Genomic DNA, 18,733 nt, shown 5'->3' on the forward strand with positions numbered 1-18,733 from the left:
GGTACAACACATTCAACTCAAACGTGACATATGGATGCGTCAAAGGAATGGGCAGGTCAAGTTCAAATTTGGTCATGGTTCAATGATTTTTGGCAGAGTTATGCCCCTTTCACTTTGAAAGTAATATGAATTAAATTTTCAGTTTCCGTTTATTATCTCCCCAATGGTACAACACATTCAACTCAAATTTGACATATGGATATGTTTTTGGAATGCCCAGGTCAAGTTCAAATTTGGTCATGGTTCAATGATTTTTGGCAGAGTATTGCCCCTTTCACTTTGAAAATAATATGAAATTTACAGTTTCTGTTCCTTATCTACCCAACAGTGTCACATATTCAACTTTAATTTGACATATGGATATGTCAAAGGAATGGGCAGGTCAAGTTGGAATTTGGTCATGGTTTGATGATTTTTGGCAGAGTTATGTCTCTTTCACTTTGAAAATAATATAGATACATCTTAGGAATAAGCAGTTTAAGTTGGAATTTGGTCATGGTTCAATGATTTTAGACAAACTTATCTTTCCTGAATGTTGGAAAAATTTTGAACTTTCAGTTTCACCACTCATTCTTTTAGCCATTATTTTGGCTACAAATATGCAATATGCTATTTCTAAAAGGTTAAGACTGAATAATTTCAGTGCTTTGAACATGGTATGGAAATGGTTTGTGTTAACATTGAAAAGTTTTAAGGGCTTTGAACTTAAAATGAAAAAAATAATTAATGCACCGTCTGAAATTTTGGCTGCATGCGGGGGCATTCGTGGCATGATGACACATTTCTAGTTTGAAATATTGCTACTGACAAGAATCGGAGCCGGGAGCATTTGTGTTTAACAAACACGTTCTTGTTTAATATAACTTTTATATACAAATATATCTATAACATAATTATACCATATATACAATATTTTTATTTATTGACAATACAGCATCATGTAGAAAAACAGTCATTTTGCTTTTCCGTCAAGCGTATTTTGTACTTCTCAATGGACTTTACTTAAGAAATAGCATACGTAATTATGTTCAATTCTTTTATAGGTTAGGGTGGAGCAGGTGTTGGTGTCGGAACAAGATGCTGTAACACTCTACAAACTGAACAATCTTCTTAAATTCTACCTGCATACTATAGGGTAAGAAACTAAATAAAGGTATTAGTAAGCATATATGGATCAGGATCCATGCTGTTGGCTATCAGTTTCTCTACTTGTAATAGAGTTGGTAACCGAACAGCATGGATCCTGATCAGACTGCCCGGATGCGCAGGCTGGTCTGGATCCATGCTGGTTGCAAACCCATTATGTTGGTTTTGTCGTGACGCGGCTCATATATAAATAGGTATATTTAAATTATATTTAGGAGACATAAAGCAGTGATAGAAACTACTGCTCATAATGATCTGACTATTGTAAAGTATAAGACCGTATGAACATCCATGCAATCTGATCAGAATCCATATTGTTGTGTTTCCAATTTTTAACTCTTAGCCCTCTGAGAGCAATTACAAGCAGCCTTTGCAAACAGCTTTGTCCTAAATCATATGCCAAGAACATGAGCCTCAAATTCTTTATATCATTCTTTGTGATAAAGCCAAAATGACCACCACAAATTCAAAACAAATAGTCTCAGAATTTCTTTTATGACAACCGTGCAACTCATTGTTTGTTTTAATTGTGATAAATTTAGATGAAATTTAAAAAGTTCAATATTCAAGCATTACAGTACTTTAAATATTGTTTTGTTTCTTTTTATTCTTAATTTCAGGCAGATAATTAACCCAGATGCTGCTTTGTTGTCAACTATTTTGGAAATACGTGATCTGAGCCACAGAATGTTCTTTAACAGTTTAACATGTAATGCCAACAAACTACTGGATAAGGTGAGGTCTTATCTTGTTACATCAGTTATAAATGCAAATATGAAGTTTTTGATTTCTATATCTTAAGCAGGAACTTTTAGTAAAAAATGTAGCTTTTTTAAAAAGAATGATTGGAAATAAAAGGGCAACTTTAACATCAGTATTGTAATTTTGATTACCCAGTATGCCTTTTTACAGGAAAAATCTCAAAGCACACTTGACATAATATTACAGGTTCTTTTTCGGTACAACTTTCCATGTACTTTAATGCCGTGTGGTGCTATAATTAAAGTGCATGAAATTTTGGTATGACTGATTCTGCTTTGATATGTAGTTACCTATGTTCTCATAGATTAGTGACTCTGTTTACTGAAAGAGAAGGGCATAATGAATTATTATAACTGGCACTAAGGAAATGAACGGTGATAATATATATTGGTTATCAAAGGTTTTCATATTTAGAAGGACCGATAACTTTTTTTACAGGTAGAGTTACCGCCGGCAGATTTAGGTCCTACAGCCTCACTAGCTCAGACAATGACTCTTCTAAAGGATGTGCTACAGTGCCATGACTCTTCTGTTGTCACTCTAGAAAATAAAAAACAGGACTTTAAACAGGTACTTAATGTGTGTGACAAGCAATTTGTATGCTGCCTGAAATGTTCCTATAGAGTGTACAGTTGTGCCATGTATTTCCTTCTATCCATCTATCAGTCTTACTAAACTCTTGTTACAACATCGCCATTTATTGACTGATATTTAAGACATTTTGTATGTTATACCCATATAATTTACCACTACCTTCAGATGGATTTTCAGGTGGAATCCTTAAGGGTCAACATAACTTAGGTTAAAAAATGTAGATTTTTATTTTTACTTTTTCCTCATTCCTGTATCACTCTTCTTTGTAATAATTAAATTGCCAAGCAAGGTTTTATGGCATATGTGGTTAAAGATTGTTAATTTTGTTTCACCTTTCCAACATTGCTGTGAGTTTGAGCCCCAGTAATGGATGTTAATTGCATGACATGAACTAAAACCTGGTACAAAAAAGTTCAGAAGATATTGCTAATTAATAAAAAAATTAATTCTTAGTTTGATTCTTGTATTCATTTTGTGATAAATTGTGTGATATAATGTTTGTACATGTTAAACTATTGGCCATATTTGTTATGACACTCTGGTAATGGCCATTGTTTATTTGCCAATAAATGAAATGAAATGAATAAGCAAGCAGATTAATGGAATCTGATATGATTGTCAGGAAAGGCAATATTTAAAAAAGGGATGTTTTCAGGTTATTTATGTGAAGTTTTAGCTTTGCTATTCAAAGTATATGGAGAGCTGTCCTACTCATCTTGGAGTATGTAACCATGTCCAGATTACACTTAGTTTATCTTCCTGCTTTCTAGATTTTGGCATGTGTTCTGGACCCGGTGCTCCAGATGTGTTCAGTATCAGCCAGTCGTCTGAACACAGTAGATATGGCTGCATACATGGTGAACTGTATATATTTGATGCAGACAACAATTGCCCTGTATGAGTTTACAGACACTCGTCAGGAAATGTTACAAGCCCAGGTAAAACAAATATTTATATTCTAATTTATTTCTTCCAAAATTAATGTCATATATTCTCTTTGTTGTGGGTAAGGTAGCCATTTTAGACTCATCTACATTATATTGTTATTCACGCGAAGGATGGATAAACTAGCTATTTGGTGACAATCAACCTTTGTGCATATTTTGTAACTATTTTCCATTCAAAATAGAATATCTGAATAAATTGATATTAAGTTTTTTGATTTTCTCTAAATTTCTTCAACATTTTTAATGGTTGCTGTCAGTCGTACTTTTTTGTTATAATAAATAAACTTATAAATTGAATATAAATGTTAATCAACCAAAAAGCAATTTTAGGGAGATGTAAGGGGTATTTATAGATAGTAGTTTATTATACTGCTCAATTTAGTGATTTAACTATGTTTGTTGCTTTATTCTTAAAATCTAGCACTGTCATTGACAGTTGATTGTACAAAGTTGACTGAATAATGCATATTACTTTTATTTGCTCATGCAAATTTTATGCTTGCAATTTATGATGGTTGTCTCTGTAGAAATACAATGTATGGTTGCATTTTCAAAATATGACACTAGCCTACCAAAGGGTTAAAGCAATAGTATATTCCTATTTTAGATTGATGCCCAAATTGACACTATGGTTAGTGAACAGGCGGCATTTATTCTAAACCGTGTTGATCTTGCTCATATATATGGTTCCATTCAACAACATCAACCCAAACAGGTTTGTGATTAGTCAGTCAGTCGGTCAGTCAGATTAATATTTATTACCAGTATATTTTTGGTCATAGATGTACTTACTCTTTAATACAGAACTGTAAGTTCTGGCTGCCTGCACTTATAGCCAAGCACTGTTTTACTGGACTATTGGATTACAAAGATATATACATTTTTTGACTGCTTGATTGCTAAGATATAACTTATGGCCGAGCACTGTTTTACTGGACTGTTGGGTTACAAAGATATGTATGTTTTTTGACTGCTTGATTACCAAGATAAAATTATACATTATTATTATTGATCTCTTTGATTAAAGATATACATATTATTGGACTGTTTGATTGCAGAAATGTGGACATTATTGGGCGGTTTGATTACAAAGATCTAGACATTATTGGACTGTTTGATTACAAAGACATTATTGGATGGTTTGATAACAAAGATCTAGACATTATTGGACTGTTTGATTACAAAGATCTAGACATTATTGGACTGTTTGATTACAAAGACATTATTGGACTGCTTGATAACAAAGACATTATTGGATGGTTTGATAACAAAGATCTAGACATTATTGGACTGTTTGATAACAAAGATATAGACATTATTGAACTGTTTGATTACAAAGACATTATTGGACGGCTTGATTACAAGGATCTAGACATTATTGAACTGTTTGATTACAAAGATATTGACATTATTGGACTGTTTGATTACAAAGACATTATTGGATGGTTTGGTAACAAAGATCTAGACATTATTGGACTGTTTGATAACAAAGATATAGACATTATTGGACTGTTTGATTACAAAGACATTATTGGACTGCTTGATAACAAAGACATTATTGGATGGTTTGATAACAAAGATCTAGACATTATTGGACTGTTTGATAACAAAGATATAGACATTATTGAACTGTTTGATTACAAAGACATTATTGGACGGCTTGATTACAAGGATCTAGACATTATTGAACTGTTTGATTACAAAGATCTAGACATTATTGGACTGTTTGATTACAAAGACATTATTGGATGGTTTGATAACAAAGATCTAGACATTATTGGACTGTTTGATAACAAAGATATAGACATTATTGAACTGTTTGATTACAAAGACATTATTGGACGGCTTGATTACAAAGATATAGACATTATTGAACTGTTTGATTACAAAGACATCATTGGACGGCTTGATTACAAAGATATAGACATTATTGGACGATTTGATAACAAACATGTAGACATTATTAGACTGTTTGATTACAAAAACATTATTGGACGGCTTGATTACAAAGATCTAGACATTATTTGATGATTTGATAACAAAGATATAGACATTATTAGACTGCCTGATTACAAAGATATAGACATTATTGGACTTTTTGATTGCAAAGATAGACATTATTTGACTTGTAGACAGTATTTATTCAACTGTTTGTCATCATTGGATTGCTGTATTACATACTTACTACAAAAAGTTGTGTAACCATTTTGAAAACAGTGAACAGCAGTTAAGTTTTGTTTTCTTACTTTTTCAGGGCCCATTGTCTTCTTTACAAGGGTTAGATGCCATCACTGTAAAATCTGCTATGGTAAGACATACTGTATCTTTATTTTTCAACTTGTGTATTTGTCTTTTTTGATATTAGTGTTTTGCTGTTGAATTTAAAATTAAAGAAAATGTTAATAGTTACAATTAAAGAAACTGTTAATGTATTTAAAATATTAGAATTAAGGCTAATTGAAATGTCTATTCTAGGATTGAAACTTACCAATTGCATATGGAAAATCACATACATTATTTTCAGAAAATTTCACTGCTTATGTAAATTAATAGAAAAAATTATTATAAACAATTATTTGATGTAAGAAAAATCTTCTTTTTTTTCATAAAAAGAACTGTTGGTCATTAAATGCTTTGATATGAAATTATCAAAATGTAACATATAAATAAATTGCAGAACAAATTTGACAGTTATTTAGCCAGTCCAGATAGTTTATTGTTACCACAGTTTACACTGATCACAAGCTCCAAAAATAGGTAAGTTATCTCAGCATGAAGGTACTTTACATTTTCAGTAGACGTACGCCCTTTATGGCAGATCTGTCTCACATTTGTTCAAGCGTGTTACATCCAATGTCTTTTAAAGAGTGGAGAGATTTTTAAGGAAACTTGGTACAGATCATGATACGACTACATGTACATGTATTAAACACACACATTTTCATTTGGTTTCTGAAAATAAATGTACACAAGTAATGTTATGACTCTCATTTATCAATACGGTCCTCTTTATAAGCTAAAAAAGTTTCCCAGAAACTACACACTCGTTGTATTGTTTATGAAAGTTAACTTCTGTATTTAGCACAATAAGGTTGAAAATTCACTGATCTGGTTAGAGATACTTTTGTTCATTTCTTATATGTACATTGTGAGAATATTGGCTTCTTTTCATATATTATATACTCCCATGACTGTAATTGACTTTATAACTTTAAATGTCCATTTACTTTTTATGATGTACTTTATAAGGTGCATAGATTTGTTTGAGATTGTACAAGTTAGTATACTAAATGTGGAATATTCGGGGTTAGAATTTAAAAACAAAAAAACCTTTATTATTCAGTCAGTATATTGAATGTTTTTGCTTTTTCAGAGAACTTATCAAAAAGAATTCCTCAGAACTAATCTGTAAGTCCTATAAGCTGATGTATGATGCAATTAGTGATCCAAAGAACGAGTACGGAGAGTATCATAGCATTGTACCTAGAACACCAGACCAAGTTGTGAAACTTCTCATGTAATATGGTACCAGACCAAATTTTGAAACTCTTGATTTTATATTGGAGAGTATCTTTACATTGTACTGAAATTACAAGACCAAGTTGTGAAACTCTTAAAAGGGTGAGAAAAAATACCCACTGTTATAGTTTTTAATACATTTTGAGTAGGCAATACTGAAGGTAATAAGCTTGTACAATATAAATTGTAACTTATTCTTAAAATTTATTGCATTTTTTGTTTGAAGAAGAAAAGAAAAATTGTCAATTGGAAAAAAAAAATTCTATTTTATTTCTAAATCTGCTGGAACCAAAAGTGATAAGCCTTTGCTAAAGAGCATGGCAAGGGAGAATATCCAACTTCAAGTTTTCAATATGATATTGTCAAAATTAATAATGGACAGTTACAGGGAGCTGGACAAGTCCATTTAAGACATTCTGCAAGTCAGAGGTAACATTATGACTTTGAAAGATGTGGGATAAGTTTATTAAGAATGTTTCTGTGATAACTTATGTATTGCAATGTTGGAGTAATTGTTTGTGTAAATAGGCTGGGATATATTGAATTAAATATATTATTATTTGATAATTTCTTTGTTTTGTTTTTATTATGCTCCCCGAAATAATTTCGGGGGAGCATATAGTAGTCGGGTTGTCCGTCCGTCCGTACGTACGTACGTACGTACGTACGTCCATCGTGTCCCGCCCATAACTTTGTTATTTGAAGTCGGATTTTAAAACTATTTCACAGAAATGATCACCATATTGAGACGACGTGTCACGCGCAACATTTTGGTCGCTACCTTGAAGGTCAAGGTCACAGCATGACCTTGCAGCAAAATCGTGTCCGGTCCATAACTTCATTATTTGAAGTCGGATTTTAAAACTTTTTCACAGAAATGATCACCATATTGAGACGACGTGTCGTGTGCAACATTTGGGTCGCTACCTTGAAGGTCAAGGTCACAGCATGACCTTGCAGCAAAATCATGTCCGGCGCATTACTTCGTTATTTGATAGGGCTGGGGCGAGTATCCGAGTACTCGGATAATCACGAATCATAATGAAAAATTGAGTATGGATATTTGTCAGTCCAGAGATTGTGGATCGCGATCTTATTTGTTTATATACATTCACTGTTTTTCACATTCTAAAATTCGATAAAAAAATAACAATTTAACTATGAATTATGCGACATTTACCTCAATACAATTTGCCGATTAAAAACAGGAAGTAAACAAACAAATTCCATGATGCTGAGCTAGGAAGTCATTAGTTTCGGAAAAAGAATAACTTTATCTTTGTTGAGCACTATGTTTTTACATCAAAATTGATTTTAAGTTGGTATATATAAAGTTATAATAATGTGACATGTACCGAATACTGTTCTATTTTTAATAATCCAATTTTGCGAAACTTAAGTTCATAATTACGTCAGCATAACGTCACACATAAAGTCTGCAACAATGTCGGAGTCGCGACGATACAGAAATCCTCCAGCTAAATTTACCTCTAACGTGTGGAAATATTTCGGTATCTCAATAGAGAATGAAAAAAAGGCTGTTTGTAAAACATGCCAAGGTGAAATGACATATACCGGCGGTACAACAAATCTCTCTAATCACATGAAAAGGCACCACGGAATCGACCCTATGTCGAAAGGTATTTTTTGCTCTTTTAAATATTCTAAATAACTTAATATTTTTTATGTTAAAAACTAAACTAAGTCCTGCATATACTATTTTCATTTATTGTTTTATATTTTGTTTATTCATTCATAATATCTTTGACAAAGTGAACTTTATAAACAAAAGCTAAAAAGAGAACTGTTGAACAGTATATAATTTTATTTATGCTATATATTGCCCGCGAAAGAACATTTCATTTTAACAATATACCGGAATATCAAACGTATATTATACTGTAAAATAAATGAAATTTAATTTTAAAACGTGTTTTGCATATGTTCTGAACTTTTGAATAACAGAACAGAACATTATTAATTTAGTACAGAACTTTACAATATACTCCATATGAGTGACATTCTGACAATGATTACATTTACATAGTTATTAAATGGAAATATTTATGTACAATGTAAATATTGGAAACATTTATAATAATGAAAGTGTATACTGTATAACAAGTTTATAAATAAATAAATAAATAAATAAATGTATGAAAATTTATAAATAAATAAATAATCTAAATCTTTTTTCTTTTAAAGGAGGTGTCAAATTACAAACGTCAGCAACAGGGGCATCTACAAGCACAAGCTGTGTAACTGCTAGCATATCTCCAAGCAATCCCTTTCACATGGCACAAAGAGTGAAGTTGGCTCCATCCAAAGTTCACAGAATAACTGTAGGTATTGCCCGATATCTTATAGATGATATGCGTCCATTCAGCACCGTAGAGAGTTCAGTCTTCAGAAGCATGATACATGAGTGTGAGCCTCGCTACAAATTCCCATGCAGACAAACATTTAGTGAAGACGTAATTCCAAGAATGTATGATTCTGTAGCCTCACGTATTAAAGGCGAATTATTGAGTGCAGAAGCTATAGCCTGGACCACAGACAGCTGGACAAGTCGAGCCACCCAATCATATGTGACTATCACAGCCCACTTCATTGACTCTGAAATGGAACTCTGTTCTCGTGTTCTTCAGACAAGGCAGCTACCAGAATCTCATACTGGAGAACATGTTGGAAACGTGCTTCGTCAAGCACAGCTTGAATGGGGTTGTCAGGTATGTGCCCTTACTACAGATAATGCTGCAAACATGAAAATTGCTGCACATACAGCTGGAATATCCATCCATATTGGATGCTTTGCCCATACCTTAAATTTAGCATCTTCCCGCGCACTTGATATTAAAGAGGTTCATCATATTTTGGCTAAGATCCGGTCAGTTGTTTCCTTTATGCATCGGAGTACCACTGCCGCTGCTCTGCTTAAAACGAAGCAAAAAATGCTACAACTACCTGAGAAGAAACTCATCATCGATGTCAAAACCAGATGGAATTCGAGTTATCTCATGGTGGAGCGCTTCCTTCAGCAGCAACTTGCCATTTTAGCCTGTCTCTCAGATGAAAGTATTAAGAAGCAACATGAAGCAAAATCCCTACAGGCTAGTAGTGTACTTGGGCAAGATGAGGTTCGACGCTTGGAGATATTCTTACAGTTAATGGAGCCTATGTATCAAGCTACCCTGGCGCTATCTGCTGACCAGCACCCTACAGTAGGGCTTATGTATCCATTGCTCCTGAAACTTAAGAAGTTGTATACCCATATGGAGGGTGATACTGCTTTTCAGCAGAAAATCAAGAAGGCTATACTTCAAGACTTAGAGAAAAGGTACATAAATGATGTTCTGTTAGAGTACCTTGAAGAAGCAACATCATTGGATCCCAGGGTAAAGTACAAAGCCCCTTTAGCTGTTTGGGACAGACTTAAGGATAAACTGATGGCTTTGCTTCCACACCTGCCTATTAAGGTAAAATCTGAATTTGAGGAACCTTCGATACAGACAGACTTACCACCATTGCCAGCTCTCCCAAGCCAGCTAGACTCGGTGGAGCCTAAAAACGAGGACACAATTTAATCTCCTGCAAAGAAAATGAGATCTGGTCTTAGTTTCCTGATAGATGATGATGATATTGAAATTTCAAAGGTGGAGCCACCTCTTTCCAATGAAGAGCTTATTTGCAAGGAAATTGAAATGTACAAATGTGAGTCAAAAGTGCTATCCTGTGAGGATCCCTTGAAGTTCTGGAAGGGCATTGCTGTCAGGTTACCTCGTCTTTCTAGGCTCTTGTGTGTACAAGCAAGTTCTGTTGCTTCAGAACGTATATTTTCAACTGCTGGAGATATTGTTACAGCAACTAGGTCATGTCTTGACCCTCAGTGTGTTGATCAATTAATTTTTTTGAAAAAAAACTTTAATGAAACCAAGGACATTGCTTCCATTCTTCATAACATGTAAATTTTAGGGGCTGACTGGTGAATCTGGTTAAAAATCATAAGTATGGTTGTTGACTATCTATGGCAGTTATTTTTCACCATATATGTTTCACAGATGTACACTCATGCAAAGAATAAATAATAAATAAAACCCAGTTTATATTGGCAAATATGTTTTATTTTCTATATGTTTTAAGAAAAATAAACATGTTTTTAAGAACCAATGTTCATGTTTTTATGGGTGTCTTGATAACAAAAGATTCGTGGTTCGATTTGTGATCGTTAGTGCTGAATCGTGGATCGGATCGTCACTTATCCGACGATCCACACCCCTATTATTTGAAGTCGGATTTTACAACTATTTCACAAAAATGATCACCATATTGAGACAATGTGTTGTGCACAATATTTGGGTTGTTTTTTACACTTTGAACTTTGTCTGTGCACAACAAGAAGTAAACCTTCCTGTGTCCAAAACTTATTCGGGGAGCATCACCCGGTTCAACCGGCTCTTGTTTCTTTTAAAACAACATTAACTGTATTGTAAGTTTAAATTTTGAAAAACCCTTGATTGTTTAGTGATACCTGATAAATCTAATGTCACAGAGTTTTGAAAAAGTGAAGAAATGAAAAGGTTCATTTTGAAAGAATATTTCAATATATATATTTAGTAAATATAAATTGAAGAGGTATCATTGCATTGATCATTGTATGTTTGTTAATAATTTGAAAAGCTTGATTTAAAGGTGGCTGTGTGGTTACGGTTGTTGAATTCAAATTATACGACCTGCCCCGTCCTTCTCCCTGCTGTTTTATTTTCGCTATTATGTTGAATTAAGTAACATAGAAAAGAGGGCATACGTAGCCAATGAAAGTCAACAAATATTTCAAGTTTAAGGTGAATACCTTTAACAGTTTTGGAGAAAAAGGCAAATATTCGAAATAAAAAAAGGGAAATAATTAAAGTTGACTTTCAGGATTACAAATGATAGTGAACAAGTACTCCTAAGTTAAAAAATGAATATACTTTTTGAGAAAAAGTTAATGTACTTAAACAAAAATAAAAAGTCAAAAAGGGGGCATAACTGAGCAAAACCAAATCAAAACATTACCTGCTCTGTAGAAATGCATTCCAATTTTGAGAAAAAAATTGTGTATTCTAAATCAAAAAAGGGAAATGATTAAGCAAAAATGGCTTTCAAGATTATCTTCCCCTAAGAAATTTATTTTAAGCTTCCTCGGGAAAGTGAAGCTCAAAATAATGTTTTAGATACAGTATAAAGGTACAGTAAGATCCAACGTGTCCTTGCAGAGAAAAATAGTTTCATACCAGCCTGAAATATGTTTCTCAGCTACTATGAAATATAAATTATTTTCAAAAATGACACCTCCATCTTTTAAGCAACATGTTATTGGTGTAAAATCTTAACAGTGTAAGCATGACATTCCAGTTCTTCTTTTTATATATATTCTATGACAATTGTTGAAAATATATAAGCACTAGCATTCCTGTAAAATGTATTGGTATATTGTATTAGATCTATTAAATAATTTGAGCACAAGTTGAATAGCTTTTTTGTTTGATTTTGCAAGTGAAAGTCACTTTTGCATGAAAGGGTCTGAAATACATGTATAGAATTTCTTCAGTTAAATCAATTTAGGGGTGGTCTGAGGTTGTGAAAGTCCCTTTTGCATGAAAGGGACATAAAAATAGCACTTTTTTCACTTAAATCAAATTTACAATGTATTTAATATTACAAGTATCTTCTTGTTTAACAGTAAAAACACATTTGTGCTGTCACCTTTTCGCTTATATTCCCTTACAAAACTTGTTTTATAGTTTGATAGTTACAAATAAAAGTTTGCTCAAAATCAAATGCAAATGACTTCTCCTCATATTACAAGACTAAATTGTCAAATTCTTTTAACCATAAATGAAAGCATGTTAATGAGTTATTAAGTAGTAATTCTTAATCATAAGGAATATTTTCCTAGATCAAGAAAAAGAAAGTTTAACCCTCTTTTCCAGCTTTTACTTACGAGTATTTAAAAAAATGTTTAAAAGTAAAGAAAAGGCATTTAAAAATGAATGAGGAAGAGAAAAGATTTAGACACATAATTGGCTCCATTCCATGGAAAGTGTCGTTATTGGTCCTAACATAAAAAATTGTGGGTCCTTAACAAGAAAACAATGTGCAGGACCTTGGTGACATATAAGCTTATCCATCACTCAGGTGGAACAAAATGAAATGGAATTTTGAAAGGGGAATACAAGGTTTTAAAGCAAAGCATGCCATATAATATTACACATTTTAATGCTTTACAATAAAGAATCAAATAATTATGTTAAACCAGTCATATGGAAATATATATATTTTAAAGTTTAAAATTTTTTATACTTTGTTTCATATTTTTACAGATATAGTCACATGTTGTGCAAAAATGTGTGACAGCTTTACAGTACTGTTACTTTACTAATTCCTGTTAACTAACTGTAAAAACTGATATTTTTTTTCTAGTAGATCTATGATTGAAATGCCTTAGGAGTTGGTTTAAAGTAACTTTTATCTTAAAAATGTTTGTAATTAAAGTACATGGAGACAATTAACATATGTTTCAAATGTTTTAAAGATAAATTTTAGAAACGAGTTTGAACTAAATATTTTACAAAATGGCTGCAGGTGGAAAACTAGAAACGGATATTCTTGCTTTTAGGACATTTGATATTGTATGCTCCATGTGTGAAAATCAAGGTAAAAACACAGACGGTGAAAAGTTCTGTGTAGAATGTAACGATTATTTCTGTTTAAAATGTGTCAAAATTCACAGCAAAGTGCCTTTGCTAGTTGGTCACAAAGTGTTGGATAAAACTCAGGTAACGCCAGGAATCAGAACTGGTGTGCGTAGCGCCCAAGGAGAGAGGTGTGACAGACACAGTCATAAACACATTGATAGGTACTGTCAGAACCATGATAATGTTGGCTGTTCTACGTGTATGGCACTTGATCACAGGTTGGTTTTTACAACTTACCCGAACAAGTTTTACCCATTTAATATTTTCAACAATTTTTACCCATTTAATATTTTCAAAAAAAATTTACCCATTTAATATTTGCCAACAAGTTTTTACCCATTTAATATTTCAAACAAGTTTTACCCATTTAATATTTGCCAACAACTTATTACAAGTTTTACCCATTTAATATTTTGCCAATAAGTATTTACCCATTTAATATTTGCCAATAAGTTTTACCAATTCAATATTACCCATTTAATATTTTCAAACAAGTTTTACCCATTTAATATTTGCGAACAAGTTTAACCCAGCCATTTGATATTATAATATTGAATATTTGCAAACAAAGTTTTTACCTATTTAATATTTGCGAAAACAAGTTTCACCCATTTAATATTTTCAACAAGTTTTACCCATTTAATATTTTCTAACAAGAAAATACAGTAGAGTATGAAATAAGGTAATTGTATTTGAAACAATAATGCCTTGAACTATTTTTATTATTAAAGGCACATTATGCCTCAGAAATTCATATTCATTTAAATTCTTTAGAAATGTCATACATGATTGTGTTCAATAACGTTTAAATATTGATTGAAGAACATGTTAGATGTTAAACAACTGAAGAAAGTTAGCATTGAACGTGCAGTAATGTGTCGTTAAGGTAGCAAAACGTAAACAGAGTGGTATTTAAAATTTGACTTCCATACAAAATAATGATTCACTATAAATAACACCAATTGCCAACAGAGCAAAAGTACCAGAAGAAAGTTCATGAATATGGCTTATACATATTTTTTTGGAAACTGTAACAAAATACTAGAAATTATAAGTTTTTGAGAAATAAAACTGAGAAATAAAACTGATAGCGTTTCTTAAGCATAATGGGCCTTTAAGCCAAAGCAAGCAATTTGTTCTTCTTCCATGAATGCATATTCATTCTCCCTTACATGCAAATCAACTTCAACTGTCTGTATTTTCCAGATCATGCAAGGATACATTCTACATACCAGAATATATCAAACATTACACCCAACATGTTACTCCACGAAGAATACAAGCATACCTGTCAGGAATAGGTAAGACCCTTGCAGAACAAGTTAACCGATGTAAACAAGATAAACATAGACTGCAGAAAAGAAAAACGGAGTTACTGGCTGATATAAGAAAATTCAGACAAGAACTGGACAGGCTAGAGAAAAACGCTGTAGATAAAGTAGAAGATTTATTCAAACTTCTTGAAGACAAGATTGAAACAGAAGTGAGACAGTTAAAAGATAACATGGCCAGGGTTACCTCAGCTAACGATAAATTAGCGTATTCAAACAAAAGTCAATCTGAAGTTTTTGTTTATTTAAAGATGGGAGAGCATGCAGCAAATCTTGCTAACATGTGTGTAGCAGATTCTAAAAAGAAGGGTGTGGTTGACGTAGAGTTCAAACCTGATATGGAACTCCTTCAACGTCTAGAGCAAAGCAATATCCTAGGTGAACTAACAGAGAAAAATACAAAAGCTGAGAACATGTTATTTGAGATTCAAGCAAAACGGTCTTATTGTGTTAAATTGAAGACTGACAAAGATAACTGTGATTTCACCAGTTCCTGTTGTACGGAGGATGGCACAATAATCCTAGCTGATACACAAAACCAGAATATTAAACGGTTAGACAGTAACACCTATACTGTGACAGGCTATTATGATCTACCTTCAGCACCAGGGGAAGTTTGCGCAATCACTAATTCTCAAGTAGCAATATCTTTATCACCTTTGCAAACACGGCAGAAAATTCATTTCATTTCTCTAGAAGGAAAGATGAAAATAACAAACAAGATTACAATTGATTGTACATGTATTGGTCTTGCATATGCAAACAATAATTTGTATATTTCTGACAATCGGTCATCAGTTTATATCTACACATTGTCTGGAAGGAAGCTTAAAGAGTTCAACATTAGCCAAGAAGGTCAGAAACTGTTCTCTGGCATACATAGCCTAACTGTAAGTAAGGACGCTACAAGGATTTATGTTGCTGATTATCATAATGGACTGATAGTACTTGACAAGACTGGCCAGATTGTTACAACATTCAAGGATAAACAAATAAGGGGAGCTAACTGCTGTTGTCTCACTGAAGCAGGCAGCGTTCTGGTATCTGGGTTGCGCTCTACAAATGTTGTACAGTTTACATCTGATGGTGACCTGATAGGACAGGTTATAAAAAATGAAAAAGATAAAACCCGAATACAGTTAGTATGTTATAATCTACAAACGTTTAAGATGTGTATAATTAGAAGTAATGACAACAACATTGAAGTATATGGAAAAAGAATATGAATGAGAAAGCTGTGTATATGCTTAAGGGTTGAAGAAGTGAAGATATGTGCTTAATTTAATGACTGAGTTCATAGTTTGATATACTAGTACTGTATATAATTATAGTTTACTAAATTTCTTTTTAAGTTCAAAAAATCACACTAGCAATACTTGCAATTATACAATATTTTATATTCTGTTATAAAAAATTGATTGCTTATTTCATATATTTTCCTATATGTAGCTACAGAAATACTTACCTTTTGTTTTGCCTCTATTCTCAGACAGCGGTCATTTTTCTTTAATCCTATTAATATTATACATGTATATTCGAATGTGTTGCAATGTGTTACTCCATTGCTTTTAATATTAATAAACGTAAAGGGATACTTTTCGGTGTCATAGTGTTAACAACTGTGTAAATCAAAGTGTGTCTTCAATGTAAACGATTTTCAGGATTCATTAATAACATATGGGAATTTCCCTTTTAGAACATTTAGAGTTATGTGAAAGAGTATTTTTTTACCTAAAAAATTGACTTATCTGGTGTGGTATATATTAATTCTCACAGAATACAAAAACTATATCAAAATATTGAAATTGAAAGTGGCATATTATCAGTGAATTTTTACTGATGTACTATTCAAAATAATGTAATGATTAAAAAATCATTATTTCTCTTTTTTCCAAAAGAAGGCAATGATAACAAAATTAACATATATACTAAATGTGGCTCATGTTGGAAATATAATTTATAGTAGATATAATTATACTCATAAGATTGAAAATCCATGACCAGAAGTTTCAATATTTGTTAAACTGCCAAAAAGTAAAATCTGAATCATACCCCAGGACGTCCATGTTTCGATATTGACAATACATATAACACGACTGTAAGATGAACTTGTCAACCTCATGTAAAAAACATATTTGACTTTGAATTACATACTCCATGTACATGTACCTACAAGGGGCATTTGTAAAGTACTCCTCATTCTTATTTTTTTTTAACTTTGAGAGCTTATTATGCTAATACTATACATCTGTAGAATGTTCAGACTCTCTGCTACATGTACAAGAAACACGGATACACTTACACAGCAGATAAAAATTTTGACTTGAACTTACTAAGGTTATGTATACTGTGATTCAAAATGACAAGACACAGAGAACTTTTTTTTTTCCAAGACCGAAAAGCGTTTTGCAAAGAGTGCGTAATGCTTGGCTTTGCAACGCCTGATATTGATCAGATTTAGACAGTCCACTTATTATATGCCACATTTAGGAGATGTGCCTGGTTAATTTAATCGTGTGGGACGGATATTTTACTTAATGCAACAGTCGAATGTGATGTTACTGCAACAAAAGCAGCTGTAGTCAGGAAGATGCCCGCGAAACAGTGGAGAAAATACAGGGATAAGTTATTATGTAGCATAATCGTCATTGGTAAATACGAAACTTTTTAAATTTTGCACGCCTTATGAATGATAACCAAAACAAGGGACACATGCGAATTGTGAAAGGTACAAGAATGCTGAACCCCAACGCATGGCTAAAATCGTGACTGGCGATAAAACATGAATTACTAAAGTACATGTATTCTTCATGGCAATAAAAACAAGGTGTGGATCGATGAAAGTGAATGGAAGACCCCAAATAGTTCATAGCGTTTGGTCCACAAAAATTCATCATGTATGCACTGTTTTTATTGCCAGGGAATAATGGCAACTGTTTTCTGTGCCAGAGTGCAGAAGTATCACATGGGTCTTTTACGGACATTCTTTCTGCATTCCGGAGCATTATGTTTCAGTCCGTCCATATGTCAGCATGCGCCGATTCAGGAATCAAGATCGTCAGTCTAAAAATCATTTGTTTTTCTTTCTTGCCCTAATGGTAACAGTATTAAAACATTACCACATTCCCCATACAGTCAAGGTCTTGTTCCACGAGATCTTGGCTCCACCTATACATGAAGAACTACATGAGAGATCGCGGTTTAAAATCTCACCACATCATGGGCAGTGCCTAAACACTACACTCAATTAATTCCACTTTTATCATTGATATGGCATCTTGAAAAGTGCATCTTGGACTAATAATTTGAAGGGTTTGGCTAACTTTTTACAAGAAATGTTTGCTTACAAGTTAAGCGCCACACTTATTATTATTTTCAAATGCCCTTTAGTAGCATCCTTGGCATGACCTCACTCATGGCGTCAAATTAAAAAGCAATACAAATTTTAACCTTGTTATTCTGCCTTAAAAAAGGCCATGGAAAATATAACAAATTCAAAACGTATTCTGTTCTTATTTATTTAATAACATTAACAAAATAGTATACAGAGATTAGTTCATATAAATGCAAAATATTCAGTTTGGTTTGACAATTTCTTCAAATATTTATGTTTGAAACATAAACTGTAAAACATGAAAATTGTACTGCTTAATAAAACAACTTCATTTTTTACATTTTATGAGTCTTATAGTAATAA

At 32.6% G+C, this 18,733-nt stretch overlaps 3 protein-coding genes across 4 annotated transcripts in view; all 3 read left to right on the top strand.

Moving 5' to 3' along the window:
• LOC132753380 (conserved oligomeric Golgi complex subunit 6-like) overlaps nt 1–7,535 on the top strand; it is a 31,946-nt gene extending 24,411 nt beyond the window's left edge. For both annotated transcript variants that reach the window (XM_060743836.1, XM_060743837.1), the window contains 8 exons: nt 1,044–1,135; nt 1,767–1,881; nt 2,347–2,478; nt 3,273–3,440; nt 4,057–4,164; nt 5,704–5,757; nt 6,127–6,206; nt 6,823–7,535. In XM_060743836.1, coding sequence (XP_060599819.1) covers nt 1,044–1,135; nt 1,767–1,881; nt 2,347–2,478; nt 3,273–3,440; nt 4,057–4,164; nt 5,704–5,757; nt 6,127–6,206; nt 6,823–6,970 — 897 coding nt within the window. In that variant the 3' untranslated portion in view covers nt 6,971–7,535. The remainder of the gene's footprint in view (nt 1–1,043; nt 1,136–1,766; nt 1,882–2,346; nt 2,479–3,272; nt 3,441–4,056; nt 4,165–5,703; nt 5,758–6,126; nt 6,207–6,822) is intronic.
• A 545-nt stretch (nt 7,536–8,080) lies between these two features.
• On the top strand, nt 8,081–10,752 carry LOC132753404 (E3 SUMO-protein ligase ZBED1-like). The gene is made up of 2 exons (XM_060743867.1): nt 8,081–8,608; nt 9,174–10,752. Exons 1-2 carry the CDS (start codon nt 8,413–8,415, stop codon nt 10,550–10,552), a joined length of 1,575 nt encoding a protein of 524 aa, XP_060599850.1. The 5' UTR covers nt 8,081–8,412; the 3' UTR covers nt 10,553–10,752.
• A 2,527-nt stretch (nt 10,753–13,279) lies between these two features.
• Nucleotides 13,280–16,707, top strand: LOC132753405 (uncharacterized). Its single transcript, XM_060743868.1, has 2 exons — nt 13,280–13,923; nt 14,912–16,707. The coding sequence occupies exons 1-2, from the start codon at nt 13,583–13,585 to the stop codon at nt 16,260–16,262; spliced, it is 1,692 nt and encodes a 563-aa protein (XP_060599851.1). The 5' UTR covers nt 13,280–13,582; the 3' UTR covers nt 16,263–16,707.
• The last annotated feature ends 2,026 nt before the right edge of the window (nt 16,708–18,733 follow it).

Source organism: Ruditapes philippinarum, unplaced genomic scaffold (genome assembly GCF_026571515.1).
Source record: "Ruditapes philippinarum isolate M1 unplaced genomic scaffold, ASM2657151v2 ctg4_1_1_1_1, whole genome shotgun sequence".
In the NCBI taxonomy this organism is placed as follows: Eukaryota; Metazoa; Mollusca; class Bivalvia; order Venerida; family Veneridae; genus Ruditapes; species Ruditapes philippinarum.

Bases quoted from the DNA above. Each gene is read 5' to 3' on its own strand.
- LOC132753404 (XM_060743867.1), top strand. From the start codon at position 8,413: ATGTCGGAGTCGCGACGATACAGAAATCCTCCAGCTAAATTTACCTCT. The intron at 8,609-9,173 runs GTATTTTTTGCT...TTTCTTTTAAAG, and splicing joins AATCGACCCTATGTCGAAAG to GAGGTGTCAAATTACAAACG.
- LOC132753405 (XM_060743868.1), top strand. From the start codon at position 13,583: ATGGCTGCAGGTGGAAAACTAGAAACGGATATTCTTGCTTTTAGGACA. The intron at 13,924-14,911 runs GTTGGTTTTTAC...TGTATTTTCCAG, and splicing joins TGTATGGCACTTGATCACAG to ATCATGCAAGGATACATTCT.